This window comes from Rhododendron vialii, chromosome 10a (assembly GCF_030253575.1).
Source record: "Rhododendron vialii isolate Sample 1 chromosome 10a, ASM3025357v1".
NCBI lineage: Eukaryota > Viridiplantae > Streptophyta > Magnoliopsida > Ericales > Ericaceae > Rhododendron > Rhododendron vialii.
The window spans coordinates 4,404,919-4,425,971 of NC_080566.1; the positions used below are offsets into that span (position 1 = coordinate 4,404,919).

General features: G+C 38.4%; 1 protein-coding gene and 1 long non-coding RNA gene across 3 annotated transcripts; both read right to left on the reverse strand.

Annotated features, from left to right (window-relative positions):
• Positions 1–546: 546 nt before the first annotated feature.
• On the reverse strand, positions 547–20,171 carry LOC131303861 (probable LRR receptor-like serine/threonine-protein kinase At1g56140). 2 transcript variants are annotated; one of them, XM_058330922.1, is made up of 25 exons: positions 20,059–20,171; positions 19,812–19,976; positions 18,760–18,943; positions 17,607–17,678; positions 17,182–17,253; positions 17,001–17,072; positions 16,647–16,718; positions 15,255–15,326; positions 15,072–15,143; positions 14,854–14,925; positions 14,688–14,759; positions 14,501–14,572; positions 14,228–14,299; positions 14,075–14,140; positions 12,739–12,804; positions 9,961–10,005; positions 6,646–6,710; positions 4,842–5,227; positions 3,854–4,052; positions 3,618–3,755; positions 2,812–2,930; positions 2,204–2,414; positions 1,876–2,110; positions 1,599–1,749; positions 547–1,180 (listed from the first exon to the last, which is right to left on the reverse strand). In XM_058330922.1, exons 2-25 carry the CDS (start codon positions 19,942–19,944, stop codon positions 815–817), a joined length of 3,084 nt encoding a protein of 1,027 aa, XP_058186905.1. In that variant the 5' UTR covers positions 19,945–19,976; positions 20,059–20,171; the 3' UTR covers positions 547–814. The 2 variants fall into 2 exon arrangements, with proteins under 2 accessions (XP_058186905.1, XP_058186906.1); XM_058330923.1 differs by having other exon boundaries at positions 18,764–18,943; positions 20,059–20,170.
• On the reverse strand, positions 1,389–1,588 carry LOC131303862 (uncharacterized). The gene is made up of 2 exons (XR_009192233.1): positions 1,474–1,588; positions 1,389–1,422 (listed from the first exon to the last, which is right to left on the reverse strand). It is a non-coding gene; the product is annotated as an uncharacterized LOC131303862 (long non-coding RNA).
• Positions 20,172–21,053: the final 882 nt, after the last annotated feature.

Below are 21,053 nucleotides of genomic sequence, written 5' to 3' on the forward strand. Positions count from 1 at the left end.
TTTTTTTTTGCTCGGCTTGGAAGATTACAGTTATAGATTATCAAATTCCTTTCTCTTCCATTCTATTTTAATTTATGTCTAAAATCAAAATATTTTTAGTTCAATCTACTAACAGTCTATTCTTTTTTTCCAGTACTTGTTCTAGTTTAGTTAATGTAATCAGTTGCATTGCTGTTCACCTTTCAAAAAAAATTTGTTGTTGACATTGAAAGGAAGAGATTAATTGGGAGTAGCTTAATGATGCTGGAACAAATACTTATTTTGAGTGTCCATTTATTTTATATCAACATCTATGAATTGATCATGAGTCAAAATATGGTTCGAGCCTTTATGTGTCTTGAACTGATATTGAATGAAGTTAATAGGAGTATCAATTTTGTAACATTTTGTGTTTCGTAATAACCGTCAATAAAAATGAGAATATACCAGACATTTTCTTAAGGATTGTTATGAAAAAAATAAGCTCAATCAGATATCGATAGAGGCTTGATCGATTCTACGCACAATTTCCGATTGAGCTGATTTTTTACAGCAATCCTCGTGGTGTACACCAAATGATGTATTGATAAAACAAAGAGGAAAACATGGAAGAGTAAAACAATAAGGGCAAATATGGAAGAGTTTCTCCAACAGTTGTAACCTCAGTCACCTGTCCCAGAATCGAGGCGAGTTACAATTGTGGTGCGAGCAACATGCTAAGCAAAAATGCGATGAGCTTAAATTGTGAGAAAGGCAAACCGGTGATATCCAGACGATCATCACCTACTTGCAGTAATCTCCGTTTATTTCTTGAAGAAATAACAAACATCATCGCCTACTCTCCGATGATCTCTTGGAGCACAGGTTTAGTGTCTCGATCAGGAATCGCCCTTGTACTTGATGATGAACTGGAGTGGCTATAGTCGGTTTTCGAAGTTTGAGTATCAGTACTCATAAAACTGGTTGTATCATTGAACTTCCAGCCAGACATCAAATATCCAGGCTGTGCAGTTACAGCACCGACTTCAACGTCGGCCAAAAGCATCGCGACTGCACGTGACATGGATGGACGTGCCTGTGGGGATGACTGAGTGCACAAAAGAGCTACTCGTATCAATCGTTTTACTTCTTCCTCGTTAAATTCTGACAAATTATCATCCACTAGCTCCACTTCATTGTTGTTTTGATGCAGATGCCAAGCCTAAAAGAAGAAGATGAGAATTCCTGACCGGAGGAATAGTACAAAAATTATGGATCACGTAATTGGAGCAGGCAGCCCATGCTGGGCCAGGTGTGATCTAAAATGGAGTGTATTCGATGCAAATCTTAACGGCATAAATACTAGGCAGTTAAAATTGGATTTGGAGGCATATGGAATACATTTTCGTTCAGTGGTTGAAAAACTAGCCTTTTTTCACAGCTATAACCAATCCATTTATTTTCCTTGGCGCACTTCCAAAATTGATCGGATAACAAATATAACAAGTTCATAACCTTGTTAGATGCTTCATTCTTTTTACATTAAAGCGCTAGACAAAGGTCGACTGGTCCAGCCAAACCACGATCAAACACATACTGTACCAACAGCTATTGACTGCCAAAAAGAAAGTGAATCGTACCCAATCAAGGAGATACATCTTTTCTGCTTCCAAGCTTGTGTCAGAATTTGGCCTTCCACTGACAACCTCCAAAGCTACAACACCGAAGCCAAACACATCTGCCTTTTCTGTAAGGTGCCCACGCATAGCATACTCAGGCGCAAGATACCCACTGCATCAGTAACCATGAAAGTCAACACTTGTAAGTTCTTACTTCAGCTGCGGACAGTACTAAAATATAATGTCTACAACAATAATAATGCAAGAACATATGACGCTTGACTGCTGAGAATCTTACATTGTCCCAGCAACACGGGTACTTATGTGGGTCTTTTTGTCATCATAAAGTTTGGCCAAACCAAAATCAGAAATTTTGGGGTTGAGGTCAGAGTCGAGAAGAATATTGCTGGCCTTCACGTCTCTGTGTACAATGCGAAGCCGAGATTCCTCATGAAGATAAGCTAGACCCCTTGCTACTCCCAAGCATATATCAAAACGAGTGGGCCAGTCAAGATACAAGCTTGTCTTCCCACCTTCATAAAAAAAAGCGAATAGTTAAACCTTTCCTGTATTCTTCCTATTCACAGAAATTCTAATGTACAGACTGTAAGGTGCTGTCGTCGTACCAAATAATGCTTGATCAAGACTCTTGTTTTCAAGATACTCATAAACGAGTATTCGTTTCTCTCCCTCAATGCAGCATCCATACAATTTTACAAGATTTCGTTGTTGCACAGCAGATATTGTTGCGATCTCTGCAACAAATTGACTCTTTCCTTGGTGGGATGCCACAGACAGTTGTTTGACAGCAATCACCCTACTGTCGTTCAGTGTTCCCTATTGAGTACAAAGTTTAGAAAACTTGAGAAATATTGTCTAGTCCCAACCATGGTATTTTATTTTCTTATGCTCCATTTATTGACATCTACAAAAGGCACAAAGGTATAGATCAATAAATTAGTGTTTGTTGATAATATATCTCCAATAGCAAGGGTTTGGGTTTTCCATGCATCATTTTATTTGCACAAATATCGCAATGGACAGGCAGTGGCACAAAATGTGATGGTACAAGCACACTGCAGGCATCCATAATGAATTCAAAAGGAAAAAAGACATGACGTGGCAGACATAATTCACTCAGAAGCTAGGTACAGAAAATCCTAGAGGAGCAGTACTTCAGATGATTGGTGCCATTGCGCCATTTCATAAAGCAGTATCTTTTCAAAGGACTTACCTTATAAACAGGTCCAAAGCCTCCCTCCCCAAGTTTGTTTGCAGGATTAAAATCTGCTGTTGCAGCCTTTAGTTCAGCATAACTGAAAGTGTAAGGCCTAGCATCGATCCCAAGGAGCTCTGCAAGTTTCACTAAGTTACTACTTGGTTATGAATTTCTTTAGGAAGTCGTCACCCAACTTCCATATTTAGTAAGAAAAAGACGGTCATGATCATTCTGTGGCACATTCATCAATGAAAATTGAAAGATAACACAACATATAAAAAAAAAATTTGTTTTAAGGTGTTTTGGGCTTTTGTCCTTGTGATGTTCATCCAACTTTTTGTTGGATTCCCTTCCCCCTTTCCCAGTTTTTAATAAAATTTCATCTTTTGCCGATCAAAAAAATCATAAACATACTAATCTGTTGGTGGAAACTGAGGGCAATTCCAAATTCCTATGATAAGGCTCTTAACTTTGTTTCCCTTATTTTACTAAGAACCAGAGGGTTAAGGTATTTTCTGAAAGGGAAGAAAGAGGGAGGGAGGGAGGGGAGGTGTTTGGTAGTGGATTGCTGGTTGGGGAGAACAGCTGATAGTGTTTAATAGAACATTTCCCAAAGCATTCCTCATGTCTCTAAACTCTAAAGACATTCTATGAATCACACAACTATTACTAGCATTCGGCAAGCCTGATGTTCCGAAGAACACACATACAGCATTGGAAAAATAAGTTTTGAAATGGCATTCACAAAGAATTTCCACTACCAGAGTAGTACCAGAGTAGAACCACATGTGGGAAAACAAAAAATTTGGAGTGTATTTTACCTTCATCCTTCTTCCTGTTTAGCCTCTTTCTTCGTTGAACGAAATAAAATAGCGCAAGTATGCATAGACAGCTTACAACTCCAACAGGAACAAAAATCCCCAAAATCAAACCGATCTTAATCTTTTTGCCGGTTGGATCTGTATAATATCGTAGTTGTTAGAAAATTGCTATCAACATCCTAAAATATGAGACTTAAATTTCTAAACTTGCATCAAATATTTGTTGATCATATTACCTCGGGTGACACTGATTGCTGAAATAGAAGGTCCATATGTACCAGCAGTGGGTATACAGCAAGTCCCTTTACCAGCCCAAAATAGATGGATTTCAAGGTAATTATCTGATACCTGAGCCGGGAAATCCTCCTGAACAGCTTGGAAAGAGTTCCCACTGGCCTCCTTCTTTATGTTAAAATCTTTCCGTACCCGATTCCCCTGGAACAAACATGTTGATACCTTAAGAAGCAAACAATTAAAGAAGAAACAGTTGAATATGAACAAAGAGATGAATTACTAAAAGACGGATTGCTAGAAAGCACAGGTGTCTTTTACTAATTTTTTAATAGAAGTATTTATGAATTTGGAGTTCAATTGATGAAATTCTGAGAAGAAATCAAGGTAGCAGTTCTTGTCTCCCATGTTTGGACCGAATACTCACGCATAGGAGTAACATACGGGAAAGGGAACACATTAATAAACTAAGAAGCTTGTGGCAACATTCAGGAAAAATATTCTGGGGATTAATCTCAAAGTGAAAGTGGCTGGTGCAATCATAAAGAGAGGAGAGAATGGATAAGGCATCACTTGTTCACTCAAACATGATGCCTTTCGGCTGGTGCAATTGTCTCTCCCTCGTCACTTTATAGCACATCTTTCCTCCCTTCTTCATTTCTGTTATTGTTCTTCTCTTTACTATTCCTTCATTGTTCATCATAGGAATCTAATTTAATTTGTTTTAAGTAGAAAGGCATCACTTTGAGTGAACAAGAACCAAAGTTTGGACCTAAACCCAGTCCACCATTCCCAGCACTCTGGGGTGATAGCTCATAGAGTGCTCCACCCTGCCATTTAACAAACTTTAACGTTGAGTGACACACACATAATGATGAGGTGGAAATCTAGAGAAACTTTTCCAAATGAACCGAAAGGTGGCAACAAAAGGTTTGGTCTAACAGAGAACAGAAACATCAGTTTTAAAATCCAATTTCATAACTGAGCACAGACCTGGATGTATATATCAAAAACACGCCTTCCAAGACTTTCCCAACCGTAAGGAGAATTCAGGATTGTTATCTCTGCAAACTGCAGCCTCACGGTATAATTACCATTCACAAGCCCTAACCCATAATATCTGAGTGATACAGGAGAGATTCGTGCTGTCCAGAACAGCTGTGGGTCCGAAGTGTTTGCAACAATTTGAGATGAAGAGTCACTTGTATATTTAGAATTGTTGTTGTCCCAAAAGTGTCCAACATTACTCACTGCCCACCTGTCTGTACTAGCCACATAATATGTAGCCGGACCCAGGGTCTCATTATCCCTCTCATATATAATCTGATGATTAGTAGAATTAGTTTCGGGACCACCGCACTTAACTGAAAAGTTGTCATCTGTAAACCAAGGGGAAAGAGGATTTTGTCAGATCGAAATCAAATAGGTGCTGTCAAGTAACAAAAAAGAAACATCATTCACATGCACGTTAAGGGTAATGGGTTCAATGCAATGTTGACGTGGGAATTCTCAACCATTAGAGACAAATTTAGGTTTGTTCTTTCTCCTACACTAAATTTTAGAAGCCTTGATCAAAAATTGCAGGAAGTAAAAACTGACAAGATGAGGAAACAATATTAATTCCTACCTTCTAGCTGTTCTATAAAAATAACCTCATGCACTTATTAGTTCATATCCCAATAATTCCCGCTAACAAATTTCAAATTTTCAAATCTTTCCTTGACATTGATGACCTCTGAATTTGCATATTGACATCAAAATGAATTCGCACTCCACCAGAAAAGTACAAACTTTATTTGCATTTTGAAGATCTCTATCCTCATATGGTCCACTTGAAAGATCCTGATTCCATAATTACCTCACCCATGTATAGGTTAATAGGTATTAGGAGGACGCCAAAGGGGCGTTGCCCAAGCACGTCAGCAAAATAAAAAAGGGGAAGAATATACAAAAATATTTAATTTTAAGCCCCCCCAAAATGTAACTCTCCCCTAAACTCCACCAACAAAAAGGGGAAAAGACAAAGTTCCTCTATAATTCGAAAATATAAGGACCTAAGCAAAGCCAATTTAAGTGCACGTATCGACAACTGTTCATCCTCAAAATTCCGCCTATTTCTTTCCCTCCTATATGCAGAATGTTGAGGAGAAAGGGAAAGAAAGCATACACAAGAGGCCACAGCCTTACTGCAGTATATGCTCAATACTTATTAATTGAAGTCGTAACGATTACAATGTTGAACTTACACTTTAGCTAATTAAATATCAAAAAGAATCTCCTGCTATAAAAGCTTTAGCTTTTACGAAATGAGCTAAACAAATGTATATCAAGCTATCTAACACCCCCATGAGAATGTGACCCAATCTCATAGAGTGCACAATAACATAATTAGAATGGTATATCAAGCTATCTAACACCACATGCAACCCAATCTCACACTTCCAAAGATGAAGACATTGAAATGAACATGGTGCACAAAGATGGGTAAAATGAACTTCCAAATAACAAATACAATGTGGGAGCAAACACAGATTGCGAGACTTGGACCTAGGACCTCATCAAAAAAGATAAAGCTGAAAATATTAGGAAATGAGCCAAAAAGGCGTATCAAGCCATCAAAGAGTTACTAGTAGTTATACTTGACCTACATTTACAATCGGTTCGATTAATAACACTCCTCAAAGGTACACTAATTTCAAATTATGGATGTAAATTTCTACTTTTGCAACCTCACATCATGGATGTAAATTTATACTCTTAGAATCGAAGTAAAGGGGAATTTCTGAATTGCACTCACAGACAGGATGATTGCGGCCGCAGGGAAAGTTCCTTTGGAGACACCTCAATCCTGAAGGCAGAACACTGACAGCAAGGAAAGAAACGGATATATCATGTGTTCAGTTTCATTACAGAAAGTTTGTTGTTCCATTCTAAACTTCCGTGGAAGTGTAAATTGTTAAGCCAAAAATATAAAACCAAGAGAACATGTTAGGACAATCTATTCTAATCTATTTAGGGAGAGCACCATTTGGTGTGGACTCTCCTTTGAGGCTGGCTCACATTTTACTCTTCCAAAAATGCCCACGAATTTGTGTGAACACATGTTAAAATTTTGGAGGGTAAAAACATAAATTGGCATGGCAGTTATTCAAAATCATCATGACAAAATAGCACCCATGTGCCATGTTCCCGTTTTCCCAGTTAACTGCTTCTACAATTCCCCTTCTGGCCTCCCTTCGAACAGCCTTCTTCCAAATGGAGAAGAAGTTCATTTCAATTATGATCTCCAGCAACTCTTTTTTTTTTTTTGATCTCCTGCAACTCCGTCTCTTTGGAACAATTGTGCATACTGTGGGGGAATACTTGGTCCTTTGTCACAATAAACCAATGTAAGCCATTGCCATTGTCTACTACCATTTGTTTAGCGAATTATTCTTTGTTATTTTGTTCTCGCTTCTTTAGAATTAATTTTGTGTTCCTCATTTGTGGTTTTTTTTTTTTTAATTTCTGTAAGGGGAGTTCGAAAATAGTAGTGCTTCATTGTGATTGCTATTTGATGGGTTTGTGAAATGACCCCAAAAAAACCCAAACATGGTAGTATTTCTGTAAGAGAACTCCAGTACGGAACCCCGACACCCGACGCTTGATGTCCCGCCCTATCTCAATCTCACCGGAATTTCCTTTCTTTTCCCCTCGGAAATTTCTTTCTCAACCTTTTAAGTTATAGTATTACAGTAGTAATTTTACATCTGTAGATTATACAGTAGTATATTGGAGTAAATAAAACTTATACTAACTCACATCCACACACGAAAACACACACACACACACAGAACACGCACATGTATAGTGCACGAAAGCACGCAGTACTGGGTTAATTGCAGTCACGGCTGCCAGCCACCTCACAGTCACTCCGGTTACCCTCCTCGCCTCTCCACCTCATGCATCTCCCCCACACGACCCACTTGCAAACTCAAATAGCAACTTTACTCTTCCAGCAAATAATTTCAGAACCCAGACTTGCTGCCATGGACCAACTTACGAACAATTTAGTTCCAATTGCAATCTTAGACTCCTTCTACAAGTCTAAAATGAGTAGCCATTGATACCGGTCGCCAACGCCAGAAATGGAAATTTTCGATAAAACTACTGATGGGAATTGGGACTTTTTGAGAAATTACACCAAGTCCCCTATTCTAATGGGGTAGAGGCAATCTAGCCCAAGTAATTAAAATTATGATGGTATGACCCCAGGATTAGAATATGGAAAAACAGCCCTCAATTTATGTGTTTTACCCTCAGTTGAGTTGCAGGAATTATGCTTCGATCTAAGTACTAATTATGATACTAGCCTAACTTTAATTACATTAACAATAAGAGTAATTTTGTGAGTAACCGTCCATATTTTTATGTTAAGTGCAAGCTTTTCAGAATAGTTTAATTTCACGACAAGTTTGATGCAACATTTCAGTGAGTTACGCAATACCTTGGTTACATGCATTTTATTTAAATGTTTTGGTGCGAATTGTTAATTTCTTTCAAATGCTGGAAAATGTGAATCATGTGTTTATTTATGAAACTTGTTATTTTTAGCAAACCGTGCTATGGCGGGATGTGGACCATGGAATATGATTTGGGGACATGAATTCTATGAATTACTCAGACTTTTTTTCCTATGTTATGTTCATACGGTGTCCCAAGTCCTAGGAGACAGTAAAGAGGCTAGGGACACATGGAAGTAAGGGAGGGGTGCAGGCCAGGCACCCTAAGTGGTATCGATATCATAAGGTCGCTCTTTCTGACCTAGGGGTCGCTCCCCTTATGTTCTTGCTAGGCCGTCCAACAATGGTACTATTTTGATCCTACCTATGAAACCATGAAGAGTCCTTCTACTTGGACTATTACGAATGACGTGAAAGTATCTGATGTTGATGTTGCTTTCGGATGATTTGATTTAATTCTATCTTGCTCCTATTGTAAGTGAGGCATTATACGATGTAAAAACATTTCCATGGCCAAACTTGTAACCTGGGTATTACGTATCTCACACGAGCTTCTGCTTATGCAAATATTTCCCTTTCTTCAGGGAATATATAGTGTGTATAGCAATCGACTACTTAATGTCCGTTCGTGCTACGTGGGCAATCATAAGTTGTCTATTGGTTTGTAATTGTTATACCTGTACACTTAGATGCTCTGGGATTACGTTGTTTATACTACGCTTCCGCATACTTTTGATTTTTTTATCGTTCAAAATGACAATGATATTAGAAATCCCTAAATTATTTTATCAGCAGGCCTTTAGCGGCGTAATACCCGCTTGGCCGGTCATGACTTTCAGGGTCAAAAGATGCAGATCAGGTGCCAACCTGTTTCTACAATAGTACCCATTAATTCTTGACTGCCGATACAGGAATAGGCAGGGCTACATCTCACTTTGTGGTGTCAAATTAACCCAGTGAAATTTTACAAAGAAAACTTGCCTATATATGCATAAATATGCAAGATTATAGGGAGTTCCATAAAATAAACCTGAGGTAAAATTCATATGAACCCAGTAATCAATCCATATGCCTCTTCATCTTGTTTGCACTTCTTTTTATGCAATTGTTTTGGACAATTTTGACCCTAAAGAAACTAAAAATATCAACTTCTTCATACAAACTTAACTACACAAATCTAGCCTTTAGGTACCTACTCTTTTTGTCTTCTGTTCACTCACTTCTCCATCATTACCCAACAAAGCAAACCCCTCTCCCTCTCACACACAAGTAATTGATGGACATTCCCTCTATATGCAATGCACATGCCTCAACTTAGGCTCCATGTTGCTAAAGGAGAACAAAAATCTTGGGAAAAATAAGAGCACTGGACCCTCTACTTTATCTATCTTGTGAAAGTGGATTTGATAGCTTTCATAAAGTTAAATATTTGACAAATGAACCCGGTGAATGAGCTCCTGACTACACCACTGGACAAGGCACTTGTGACTAACTCATGATGATCAACACGCAACCACTATAACGGGAAATCAATGAACTTTCCTTTGACATCATTACTGTTCAAAGGCTACAAAAATAAAACTAAAAACATACACAAGGGAAAGAATCACCTGTCGTTTGTAGGTCCAATTATGAAGTTATTGGCAACTAGATTACTGCATATCACATACAAGAATAATGCAATGTTAGCTTCAAGAGAATCGTATCAATGCAAGGACACACAAATTACACAAAACTCAAAATTATGCAATCATGAAAAACTTATGGAAAAAAAATCACAATTTTTGAGTTGGCACTCAAACTATTTCAGGATTCCATCATAGTGTTGAAAATGACATTCCAAACATAATTTTCAACAACTGAACTGATGGTTTGGCAATCTCGCAAATAATTGGATTACTTGACTCCAATTGAGTTATTTGTTTTCGGGGGACCATGGGTTTACTTGAGAGGAGTGTATTTAATGTTACCAATTGAAATTATTTGCTTCTAAAAGTGTATATCACACAGGAATTGTGTGCCAGTTGCATGCACTAGGGCCAATAGGGTTATCGCCCTTAATGCACTCGCTAAACTTTACCTTCTCTGTGTATATCATCTCTCTCTAATGGAACCACCCATTTTTCCAAAATCTGTCTTCTCAAAACTGCTTTGTAAAAGATGAAATCATAAAGTATGGATTTCTCTAAAAATTCTTTTGGGGTTTACCCAATGCCCTAAACAAGGACTGTTGCCGTCTTTCCAACCACCACATATTTGATTCTGGATATAATCAAAGAAATTTTGTGACGGTTTACAGAAATTCACTTCTTATTTTTGGGTTTTCAGTTTTGCAAAATCTTTCTTCCCCGTTTGAAAATCATCTTCTTTCCCCTTCTTGTCTGCAACTTCAAATATTTTGTAATTGCATGTAAACACACAAATTCAAGTCCTACAATAAAGAACGCCAAAAAAGGTGCACAAAATAATAATTTCATTGATTTTGAATTAAATAAAGGGTACAATCCTCTATAATATGGTCTTAAAAACAAAAAAAAAACAAAATCCACTTATTCGATCTCCAATAAAGTCGTAATCTAACGGCTCTAGAAGCTTGTTGTCAAATTGAACTGCTTGACTATTTCTTCTAGTCTTTCAGTAAGAAGCTTGAAGAAAATGGGTTTGATCGAGGGCTTGAATTGCTTGATCTCGAACAATTGTCGTTAAATCTCTTTAAGGAAGAGATTGAACTTGAAAACTCTGAGTCTTGAGATGCAGAACATAGTCGTGGTAGAACTCACAGGAGAATCGGCACATTGTTTTAGTGTTTGAGGATCTTGAACTCTTTAAGGTGATTGAGAGCTTGTGCAAGAGTGTTAGCCACTAGTCCCTTTCTCCCTCCTAAGAGCCTCTATTGAGAACACCATGCTAGCATAGGTGGTTTGTTCTCCTCTCTCCCCAGTGGTGACCAAGGTTCGAGTCCCATGGGGAGCAGGCTCGGGGTTTCAGGACTATAGATAGCCTTTGGGCCCCCGTTGACTAACATACTAACACCTCACTAACCCCCACTGATGTATATAGTCTGGAAAAAGAAAAAAAGAGCCTGAAGGAGAGGGTGCTAAGCTTGGCAAGATCTTCATGGAATATTTTCCTTGATTTGACTTTTTGACTTCATTTCCTATAAAAGAAGATGTTTGGCTCTTATTTAAGGAATGACTCTAGGTCAAAAGAGAGAGAATATTTTTAATATTTACTCTAGGTTGAATTGAGAGGCCTTTATCTTTGGGCTAGCCCAATTTCTTGACCCATTTGGCTAATTATGTTAGCCCAACTTATTTTGGTCTTCACTGTTTCTCAAATGGATTAAGCCCATAATTTTCATGAACCCGATATTTATTTGAAGGCTTTGACCAACATTTGACTTTCAATTAATTAACATTACTTAATTACCTCAATTAATTGGATGACATTAAATCATGCTGAAATTTTAGTGTCTATAGTTATTTTTCATAAAAAATGCAGACTAATATACATGGCCAGTATGCGACAAAGTTTTACAGTGTTCATCTCCAACTCAAGTTCTTGACAGCGGTAAAATCCCATGCTATATGCATTGTTGTGCTCTTCTAACTAATGGTATTTGGAGGTGGTGGCGACCCCAATTGATTGGAATACATGGCTCCGTTTGGTTTGGTTTGGTATTTGGAGGTGGCCTAGACGTAGGAATACTGTTACTATTAATACAAGGGCTCATACCCTGACCAGTGACCCCTCACAATCAGACAGGGTGGTATGGCTTCCTTCTAGTTCTGGAGGATATACTTCCATATCTGCTTGCGAGGCTTTGAGGGTGAGACATCAGGCTCAACTATGGCACAAGCTTATCTGGTTTGGGCACAGAGTACCTAGATGGGCTTTTATTCAGTGGCTAGCTTTTTATGGGAGGGTTCGCTACTGGCACATGAGATTGGCTGCTTGGGGTGTGAGCACTGAAACTCACTATGTGTTGTGTTGTTCTGGGCTTGAAAGTCATTGCCACCTATTTTGTCGAATTCTAGTTCTCTGCAGCTGCGTGGAAGGCTCCGCTGATGAAGAATCTAACTGCTGGAGATCCTATGGGGCTATTGCTGAGATTAGTTGGGCTCAAAATCACAGGAAGGGTAACCCTTTAGCAATGATGAGTTTTAGCTCTCTCTTGCTGCAACTATTTACTGCTTGTGGGGTGAACAAATAGAAGAATTTTCCAGCGTAAGGCTCTGGATGTGAGTAGCCTGGTAGATGATTTTTTTTTCACATGAGCGAGATTTGGTAAGTGAAAATTCACATTTTTTCCTAACAAATAGTAAACCACAAACTTTGAACATAAAAGCAAAGAGAGACATTAAAAAAAGGGTGGAAAGTTTACATACAGTTGTAGGCCTGTTTGGTTGATCCAAGAAGGAAAGCTCCCAGATAATCCATTGTATGACAAATCTCTGCAAGCAATAACATAAGGAGAATGTTCAGTAGATGTTCCATCCTGTTGACAGAGTGGTATGGCGAAAAAGGATCATGTAGCCGGCCCAAATTCATTTGGACACAATGCTTAGGAGGGCTAGGTTTGGTAAGCCTTTGTTTTCGTTAAGAGCCTTACATACTACTATGATTACATGAACCATCACGTATCAGTTTCTAAAACCAATCTGTTCTAATCGAGAACCCTTATGTTTTTTTCTCCATGTCTCCCCACAATTAAACACAGTAGCAGCGCAACATGACGGTGAAAGTTCATCCAAGCAAATAATTGATGGACCGACTTAGATTCCTAATTGTCTTTCTTTGATGTTTAAAAGGAACTATTAGCGCACATTGTGACACTTAAGAGGAACCTCCATGATATCTCCATCTACTTAAATAAGACATATCGGCCAACAGGATGGAAGACGTATCTTAGCTACCTCTTGAGTCCTGACACCTAGGAGGGTGTATCATGCCTCTACCACCTAACAACCAGACTAATGGCACGACCTTCCATATAGCACACAAACTTGCCTCTGTGAGTTTCGTGATACAAGCCCTACGAACGGATCTTAACTCATAAAAGATGTTTAGTCAACTCCCATCCTGCCGCACCAACTGGGATGTAGCTACCCACACAAGGTGGCTTTCCCTTCCCCCAAGTCTCATATATAGGGACGGCTTGACACTTATCAAAGACACGCATTCAAGGACATTCAATACACACTGGATAGACAACCACCAAGCATTCTCTCTCAAGCTGCCCCGAGCACTCACCTCGCCCACCTCCAGCGGCCTTGAGCCATAGTAGTGCCCACCATCTTCCCGGAAGGATAGGTCATGCCTGGTGCCACTCCTAACCCCCACAGATATTAAACCACGCTTATTTCATGTGTTTTCCATCTTATAGAGGCATTAATAGGACATACACTTTATTGAAGACTTCTCTGAAGCTGTTCCAAACATGTACAAATAATATTTCTGGAAACCTAATTTTAGTGTGAAAATCATCCATCAAGAAAAATAAAGCAATAAAAAAAAGGTAAATCATCACAGACAGATTAAGAGGCAAAGAAAATTCTAGCGTATGTCCAAATATTTTAGATTTCCCTCACTCCATCTTTAAAAAAGAAAAGTTTGTTTATTCTGATAACCATTAAGTTCTCAACCTAAAAAGACAGTTTTTTGGATAACACCACCTGCATACGATTTAATTAAACTGTGGATCGACATCTAAGATGTACTTACATATAGAGGAGAGAAGTACTCTTTTGTTGAGGAATGTTACCAGTAAACTTGTTACTCCCAAGAAACCTGAGCATAAAGAACTACTTTAAGCAACAAAGAGTGTATGTCGGGAAGGTATTTGAAAATGAACAAAGAGCAAGATACATTTATTACAGGTAAGAGAGAGAACTCAAAGTGAACAGAGAATCAGGAATCGATCCAGTTAAATTGTTGAAGCTCAAATCCCTGGGATATTGAATAAACCATTGTTGTCAGAAACAACAAGTAAACTACTACGAGATAATAACGTGAAGACACCAACAAATTTTTACTTCGTGGAGTTATCTTTCGGGTTTTCACCCCCACTTCCTCAACCTAAATATCAACTGCCCAATTTTCAGGTTGAAGTATATGAGAGCCAACCCATGATTAACAGCTACGACTTACAGATGTGACAAGTTTTGATAATCTCCAATATTGGATGGGATAGAACCAGAAATGTCGTTATTCCTTAGAATTCTGCGGGACATGAAACCACATGACATTCGATTAGTTTTGTAAAAGAGCAATGGAGAAGAATGAAAAATGAGAAATTAGCACAAAAGATTTGTTAGCTGCAACAATATCGCCTTACAAGATTTTCAGAGACTTCATATCCTCAAGTAACGCCAGTGAAGAGCCTCCATTAGCTAAATCACTTATTCTCCTATATTAGCGTTGTTATACAAGAAAATAGAAGATGAGACTTAATAATACTCCAAAAATGAACAAAATTCAAAAGCTATTGTAAGAGAACTCACAAGTCCTCAAGGGCAGCTAAGTTCGAAAATGTTGATGGTATCGGACCCTCTAAGGAGTTTCCCCAAAACCTCCTACAGAAGATTAAGGTAAAGTTGATTCATCAACTATGCAAGAGAAGTTTCTGAACAGTGTCACAAGTATCCCAATGTCATACATAAATCTAAAATTCAAGCGTGATTGTGGAAATAAAGAGAACACAGTATCGAAGATTGCTTACAATTGAGTAAGATTTGACCAACTCCCAATGAAGTCAGGTATGCTACCTGTGAGTTCGTTGTCTTGAGCCCACCTAAGATCCCCAAACTCTTCTTTGGTAAATTGGATCAAAGATAAAAATAATTTGAACACAAATGTTTTCAGTTGATGAGATGAGAAGAAAGATAAATCAGAATTCTCTTACATTACTTGCATGTTTTGGAGATCAACGAATGTTGAAGGTATGGGTCCACTAACTCCCGAACTATCCATGTACCTGTCAAGTACAATAATGTTCCTGAGACAATGCTATACTTCTTTCTCCTCAACACCAGGCATTAATTTAAGTACTCGCTCAGTCCCATATTCTCAATCCTTTTTTTTTCTTTTTGGGTGTCTGAAAAATATTGTCCATTATGAAAAGTCAGAGCAAAAAGTTTGTAATTTTTGAAAGCTATCCATTATAAACAGCTATGCACTCGAAAGTGGGAAAAGTAGGGGCAAGTTAGCAAATAATGCTATTGAATTTGAATCCCAATACACTAAATGCTTGTCCGCTTCAAAATTTGAAATCGAAAATAGGACCAAGAATATGGGATGGAGGGGGTATTGATCATCTAGATAAATCAAGAGGTGAAAACCCATGAGATAAGGTCACAAAAAATAGGCCAATGAGTAGAAAGGTACATGACACACATAACAGAGCTTTATATCTAGTAACAGAGCTTTGGAGATGTTCTGCCCGTGGCTTCAGGGGGTAGAAAGGATTGTGCTTATACTGCAGAATATAAAGATACCAGAAAATGTATTGGCCTTTCAACTGTAAATACCCCCACAAAAGAAACTCTCCTTCCCATGGGGGCGTATAGACAAAAAAATGATGAATCCTGGATAGACAAAAAAATGATGAATCCTGGACGAAACTTGTTGCCTATAGGTTCTGAGTGCTAATTGCGATTTGCGACTACATCAGAATAAGGTTAGTGTTTACTGGACAGGACAGTTTTGAGAAACTGTAGTGATTAGGTCTCATAGCTGCTCCTATATCTCGTTTATAGCGACCATCACTTGTATTGTCTGAAGATCATCACATCACCACAATACCTTTTGGCTCTTCTAACTAAAAAATAATAATTCCATCTACCGTCATGGATTCTGTATGTTGTAGTCTCGTAGTAAATAAGTTGCAATAAAAACAAAGAAAAATGATCAGGTACTCAAGTGTCACCGGCCTTACTCTCCTTAGTGGGATATCAATATCCCCTAACAGGTACATCACCTCACCATCCAAAGCTACAGCTAACTCAGCTGGGAACATTGCCTATTTTTCCAAATTATTGCACAGACTACAGAAAGACTGTTTAACGGGGTGCAAAGAGGAAAGAAGGGAAATGTGTTTGGTGAGCTTCCACATCTAAGCAGCTCACACATTAGTGACATCTTCATCTGTATGATGAGCATGATGAAAATACATATAACAACTCAGTTGCAATAACACAAGAATTTATTCAGGCCTAATGCATGCAGCCCAACAATAATTGAAGCATCACTTTTTCTGGACAATTTAATAAAGAGTGAGCAATGCCTCATCACTTACAGATGCTCTAATTTTGTCAACTTCCCAAGCTCTGATGGCAGTGGGCCAGAGAAGTTATTTGAGCTAAAGGCCCTGGAAAATTTCAAAAACAGAGTTTAAATAGGTAATATTATAAAGGACATTCACAAAAAGGGTATATGAATTACAATTTTTAGCATGAATGATTCCAACATTCAATGGACTGGAGTCCTCAAAGGCTCAAACCACCATAGCAAAAATGAGATTGAAGGAAAAACCAACTGCAATAGCATAAACTAGATATTCGGGCATATATCCATCAAGTTGCATTGCAATCAAGAAAATAGGAACACCAACTTGTCTCTTAGAACCCGTACAGATTTAAGCATAACATACAGTATTAATAATTCAGTAAGATTCCCAAGTTCCTTTGGAAGCTCCCCGGAAAATGAATTATGATCCAGGTTCCTGAGAAACATCAAATGAGGTGTCCGAATAGTAAATGAGTTGAGCTACACACGTTTACCAAATATTAATGACCTGGAAAAAAATTTAGTCAAAAAGTAAGGTGGCTTACATGTACTGCATTTGAGTTAGATTGCCAATGGACGGAGACACAGAGCCAGTCAGGTTATTTTTGGCCAAGTTCCTGCATACATGGAAGAAACTTAGCAGCATAGTATGATGACAGAATTTTTAAAGAACCTACTGAGGAAAATGCCCAATCATGCATAGCAGACAGAATATGGTGAGCTGCTGGATAGAGAAAAACATACAGAGCCGGCCCAGACCTAAAGCAAGTGTTGCGGCCACTTTAGGCCTCCAAAAAATTCTGAATTGTAAGGGCCCCTCCTACTTTCTTATCCATTATTATAGTCCAACAAAAGAGGCCTTATTTTTAATTTTCACTTTAATCCACCGAAAAGTCAGGGCCGGCTCTGAAAACATATCATAGAAGGACGACAATACTTCATTTACTTGAACGTTTAATGAGAAACATACAGCTCAGTGAGGTAAGCTAAACTCCATAGCTCGTCTGGGATTTGACCAGCAACCCCTTTCGCATAGACTTTGCTGTCACAGACATGGGAAAGAGAGCAAGTAGTAAGTGAAGGACTTCAACAAACATTGCAAAGAGATAATAGTTCATAAAACCATGGTTTTGAATTTCAACTGCACAGTTCATTACAGCATGCAAATTGCTGGAAGAGTTTAAAAATGAACTTAACATGAACTCAACTCAACATGAATTTGAACTAATTATTGGGATTGGCTATGCAGATCACTTCCCTCCAATGGGTTCTACTGAAAATGGTATTCTGGTCACATGTAAAGCAATCATATATTCCTTAATTTACTACCGCAACCCAAGTTATACTCGGCCTTCTTGTATCTCCTCTACCACCCTCAACATCATTAAAAATCCTCTTTACGATAAACTACACCGCAAATGATCATCCCATCTCAAATGGTTTTCTCTCATTCGATCTTTCATTATTGTCACTTCTAACTTATCCATAACACATTCACTGCTTATGTCTGCCTATTCCCTTAACCCCATTCGTCTATTCTGTTGGGAGACTGATCCGCTTGAGGTTCTTTCTTGTGCGCGTAGGCCCAATCAGTTTGGGAGTATCCACAGATTCCAGACCACATCACTTAGACCCAATATACCTTGAATGACCCATATCCACTTAAAAGGCTAAACCTTTTAAGTGGTGAGCTATCACTGTATATTACGGTCCAACCCAATCTTTCAGACAAGTTCCCAACAATTCAACATTTTTTCCATTTTGACCAAGCTCTTTCTTGAAGTTCGACATGCTATGCCATCATTATTTTTAGACGGTTATGCTGACCGCCGCCTATTGAGCATTGGTTAGATAGATATATAGAGACAAAATTTGATAAATCTTCACACACTATAAAACAAATTCACATATTTCAATACATTTTGTGCACACTCCAACACACTTTTGGAACCTAACAACCACCCACTAGGCCTCGATGGGTTAGCATTTTTATTTTAATTTTTCATTAAAAGAAGTTGCTGAACGTGTTTGACAAATTGCGGCTTTTGTTGAAAAAAGTATCAAATGGACCTTATGCAAACATATGGGGCATGTGGTGAAAAGTCCAAGCATTTGTCACTTACAGACCAGTAATGTGGCAAACAGTCCCATTGCATTTGCATTTGAAACCGGGATTGTGAGCTGCACCTCCGTTCCCGAGGCTGATAGAGTCGTTGGTGGCGAATCCAACGCATGGTTCATCGGTAATTTCAAATTGGTTTGATGCCGAAACACCCAATTTTCTAAGGATGGAGTTCAAAGCATCCACTGCCCGCCAAATTCATAAATCAAACACAACAAATTCAGTATACAGGATAACTGCAACTCAAAAATTCAAAAGCTACTTATGTATAATTAGGTAATCGTTCCATGATCCTTCAGTAAAATCTTAGTCGTTTTTCTTTGCTTCATACTTGGAGACAATTTTTTTTACTTATTCTGTCAAACTACTACTCCATTTCCTCATTTCCATATGAAACTACACTCAGCTGGATTGAGCGGAGGAGAAAGACTATTCAAATTTTGTAAACGTCCTCTATCAACGGAGTATCAACTGTACCTAGTTCGTCCCTCAACTACCATATTTATACATATATTGAGTCTGATTGGCAACATTTGTCCAATTGTGGAAGGCAACTATCCCACATGATGTGCATATATGCAATGCATGAGACTTCATTTCCCCAAATAAAAAGACCGAAGATGGTTGCGAATCACTGAGGCTCCGTTCGTTTCAATTCAATGTAAAATATTTAACATGTAATAAAATAATCTTTTAAAAAAATAAACTTTAAACTTCTATTTTTTGGTATTTTGTTGACAAATGAAAAATAGTATTTTCCAAAACAATATAGTTTGGGAAAAGAACGGAATCGCAGGGATCGAGTATGGGCTCTCTCTCTCTCCTCCTCCTCCTCCTCCTCCTCTCTCTTGTTTTTGATCTGATATGATTTGGGAGAAAAAGAAGGGAATGGGATTCGTGGTTTTGGGGAATGTCGGACCATGGGGGCAAAATGCAAAAAATAACTTACGGAAGGAGAGGAAATTTAAAAAAATAATAATAATAACAAGAAGACGAAAATAAAAAGGAAAAAGAAAAAGAAGAGATCTTTGTGATGAGAACTGAAGCGCGCACCTTCGGCAGCAGGTGTAGTACCATTTGTCTGATTTTGAGCTCGAGCTATCTCAACCTGCATCTGCAGTCCCAGTCCCAGTCCCAGTATCATCATCCAAACAAATGATGATCCCGCCATTTTAACTCGTTTCATCTCCCTGAACTTATAGTTTTTGCTCGTAAGCTCTGACACCACAAACAATGTCAAAAATGTCAAAAAAAAAGAAAAGAAGAAAGCATAACTTGGATGGATTAGTATAAAATTAACCTTCTTCCTCCTGAATTTCTCTTTTTCTTTCCTTTCTGTTTCTCTCTCTTCCTTTTATATGTCTCAAATGAAAGCTTTAAAGTAGCTTCATATACTTATATATATAGAGAGAGATAGAAGGCATGATCAAGTGTGATACATCGCTTTCGTGACTGCTTCTTGGATGGATTTATCAGAAGAGGAAATTTATTTATTTATCCATCACAATATGTCACTTTTATAACATTTTGGGAAGTGTGTTTTTTTTTCCTGATCGGTTGACAAGTTGCAAGGTACTACCATTAATGTTAGTTAGCAGTCTTTTTCTGAAGGAATAGTGGGAGTGGTTACAAAAACGACAATTGGAATTTTTTATGCCAAAATCATGACCGACACAGGCTCAAGCCGCCACGCCTACGAAACGTTAAACCGTGTTATGCTACGGTCAATTTGCTCAATTTAGTGGATTTTTTATTTGGCTTGACATTTTCCCCTTTGATTTTTCTTTGGTCAAGATTTTGCCAATTGAATTGCAAATGCGTGTTTGCATGGTAGGTCATTTTCCACACCCAGAATAAATAATTAAACGAAAATGATACAAGTACCGACCGGGAAGAGAAAACGTACCGACGGCTGCTAGCGGGCCGTCTCCGGCCACTGAACGGCCATATATACACGAAAAAAGGGTATTCGGATCAAGCACCCTACACACCTCAGATATATACACGAAAAATGGGTACTCGGATCAAGTATCCTACGCACATCGGATGCCGTTGATTCCCACGAAGGCCCCATCAGAGTTTTTTTTTAGAATTTTTGGACGGCTCGGATCGACCGTCCGGTGGCCAGAGACGCCCTGCCGGCGGTCGTCGGTACGTTTTCTCTCCCCCCTCAGTCGGTACATATAGCATTACTCATAATTAAAATTGAGCAAAAACCTCAATTCAAATAGAATGGCAGTTAAGTCCGAGTATCGTACCACGAAAATCAAGAGGCTAAGTTATTATATCGCTTAA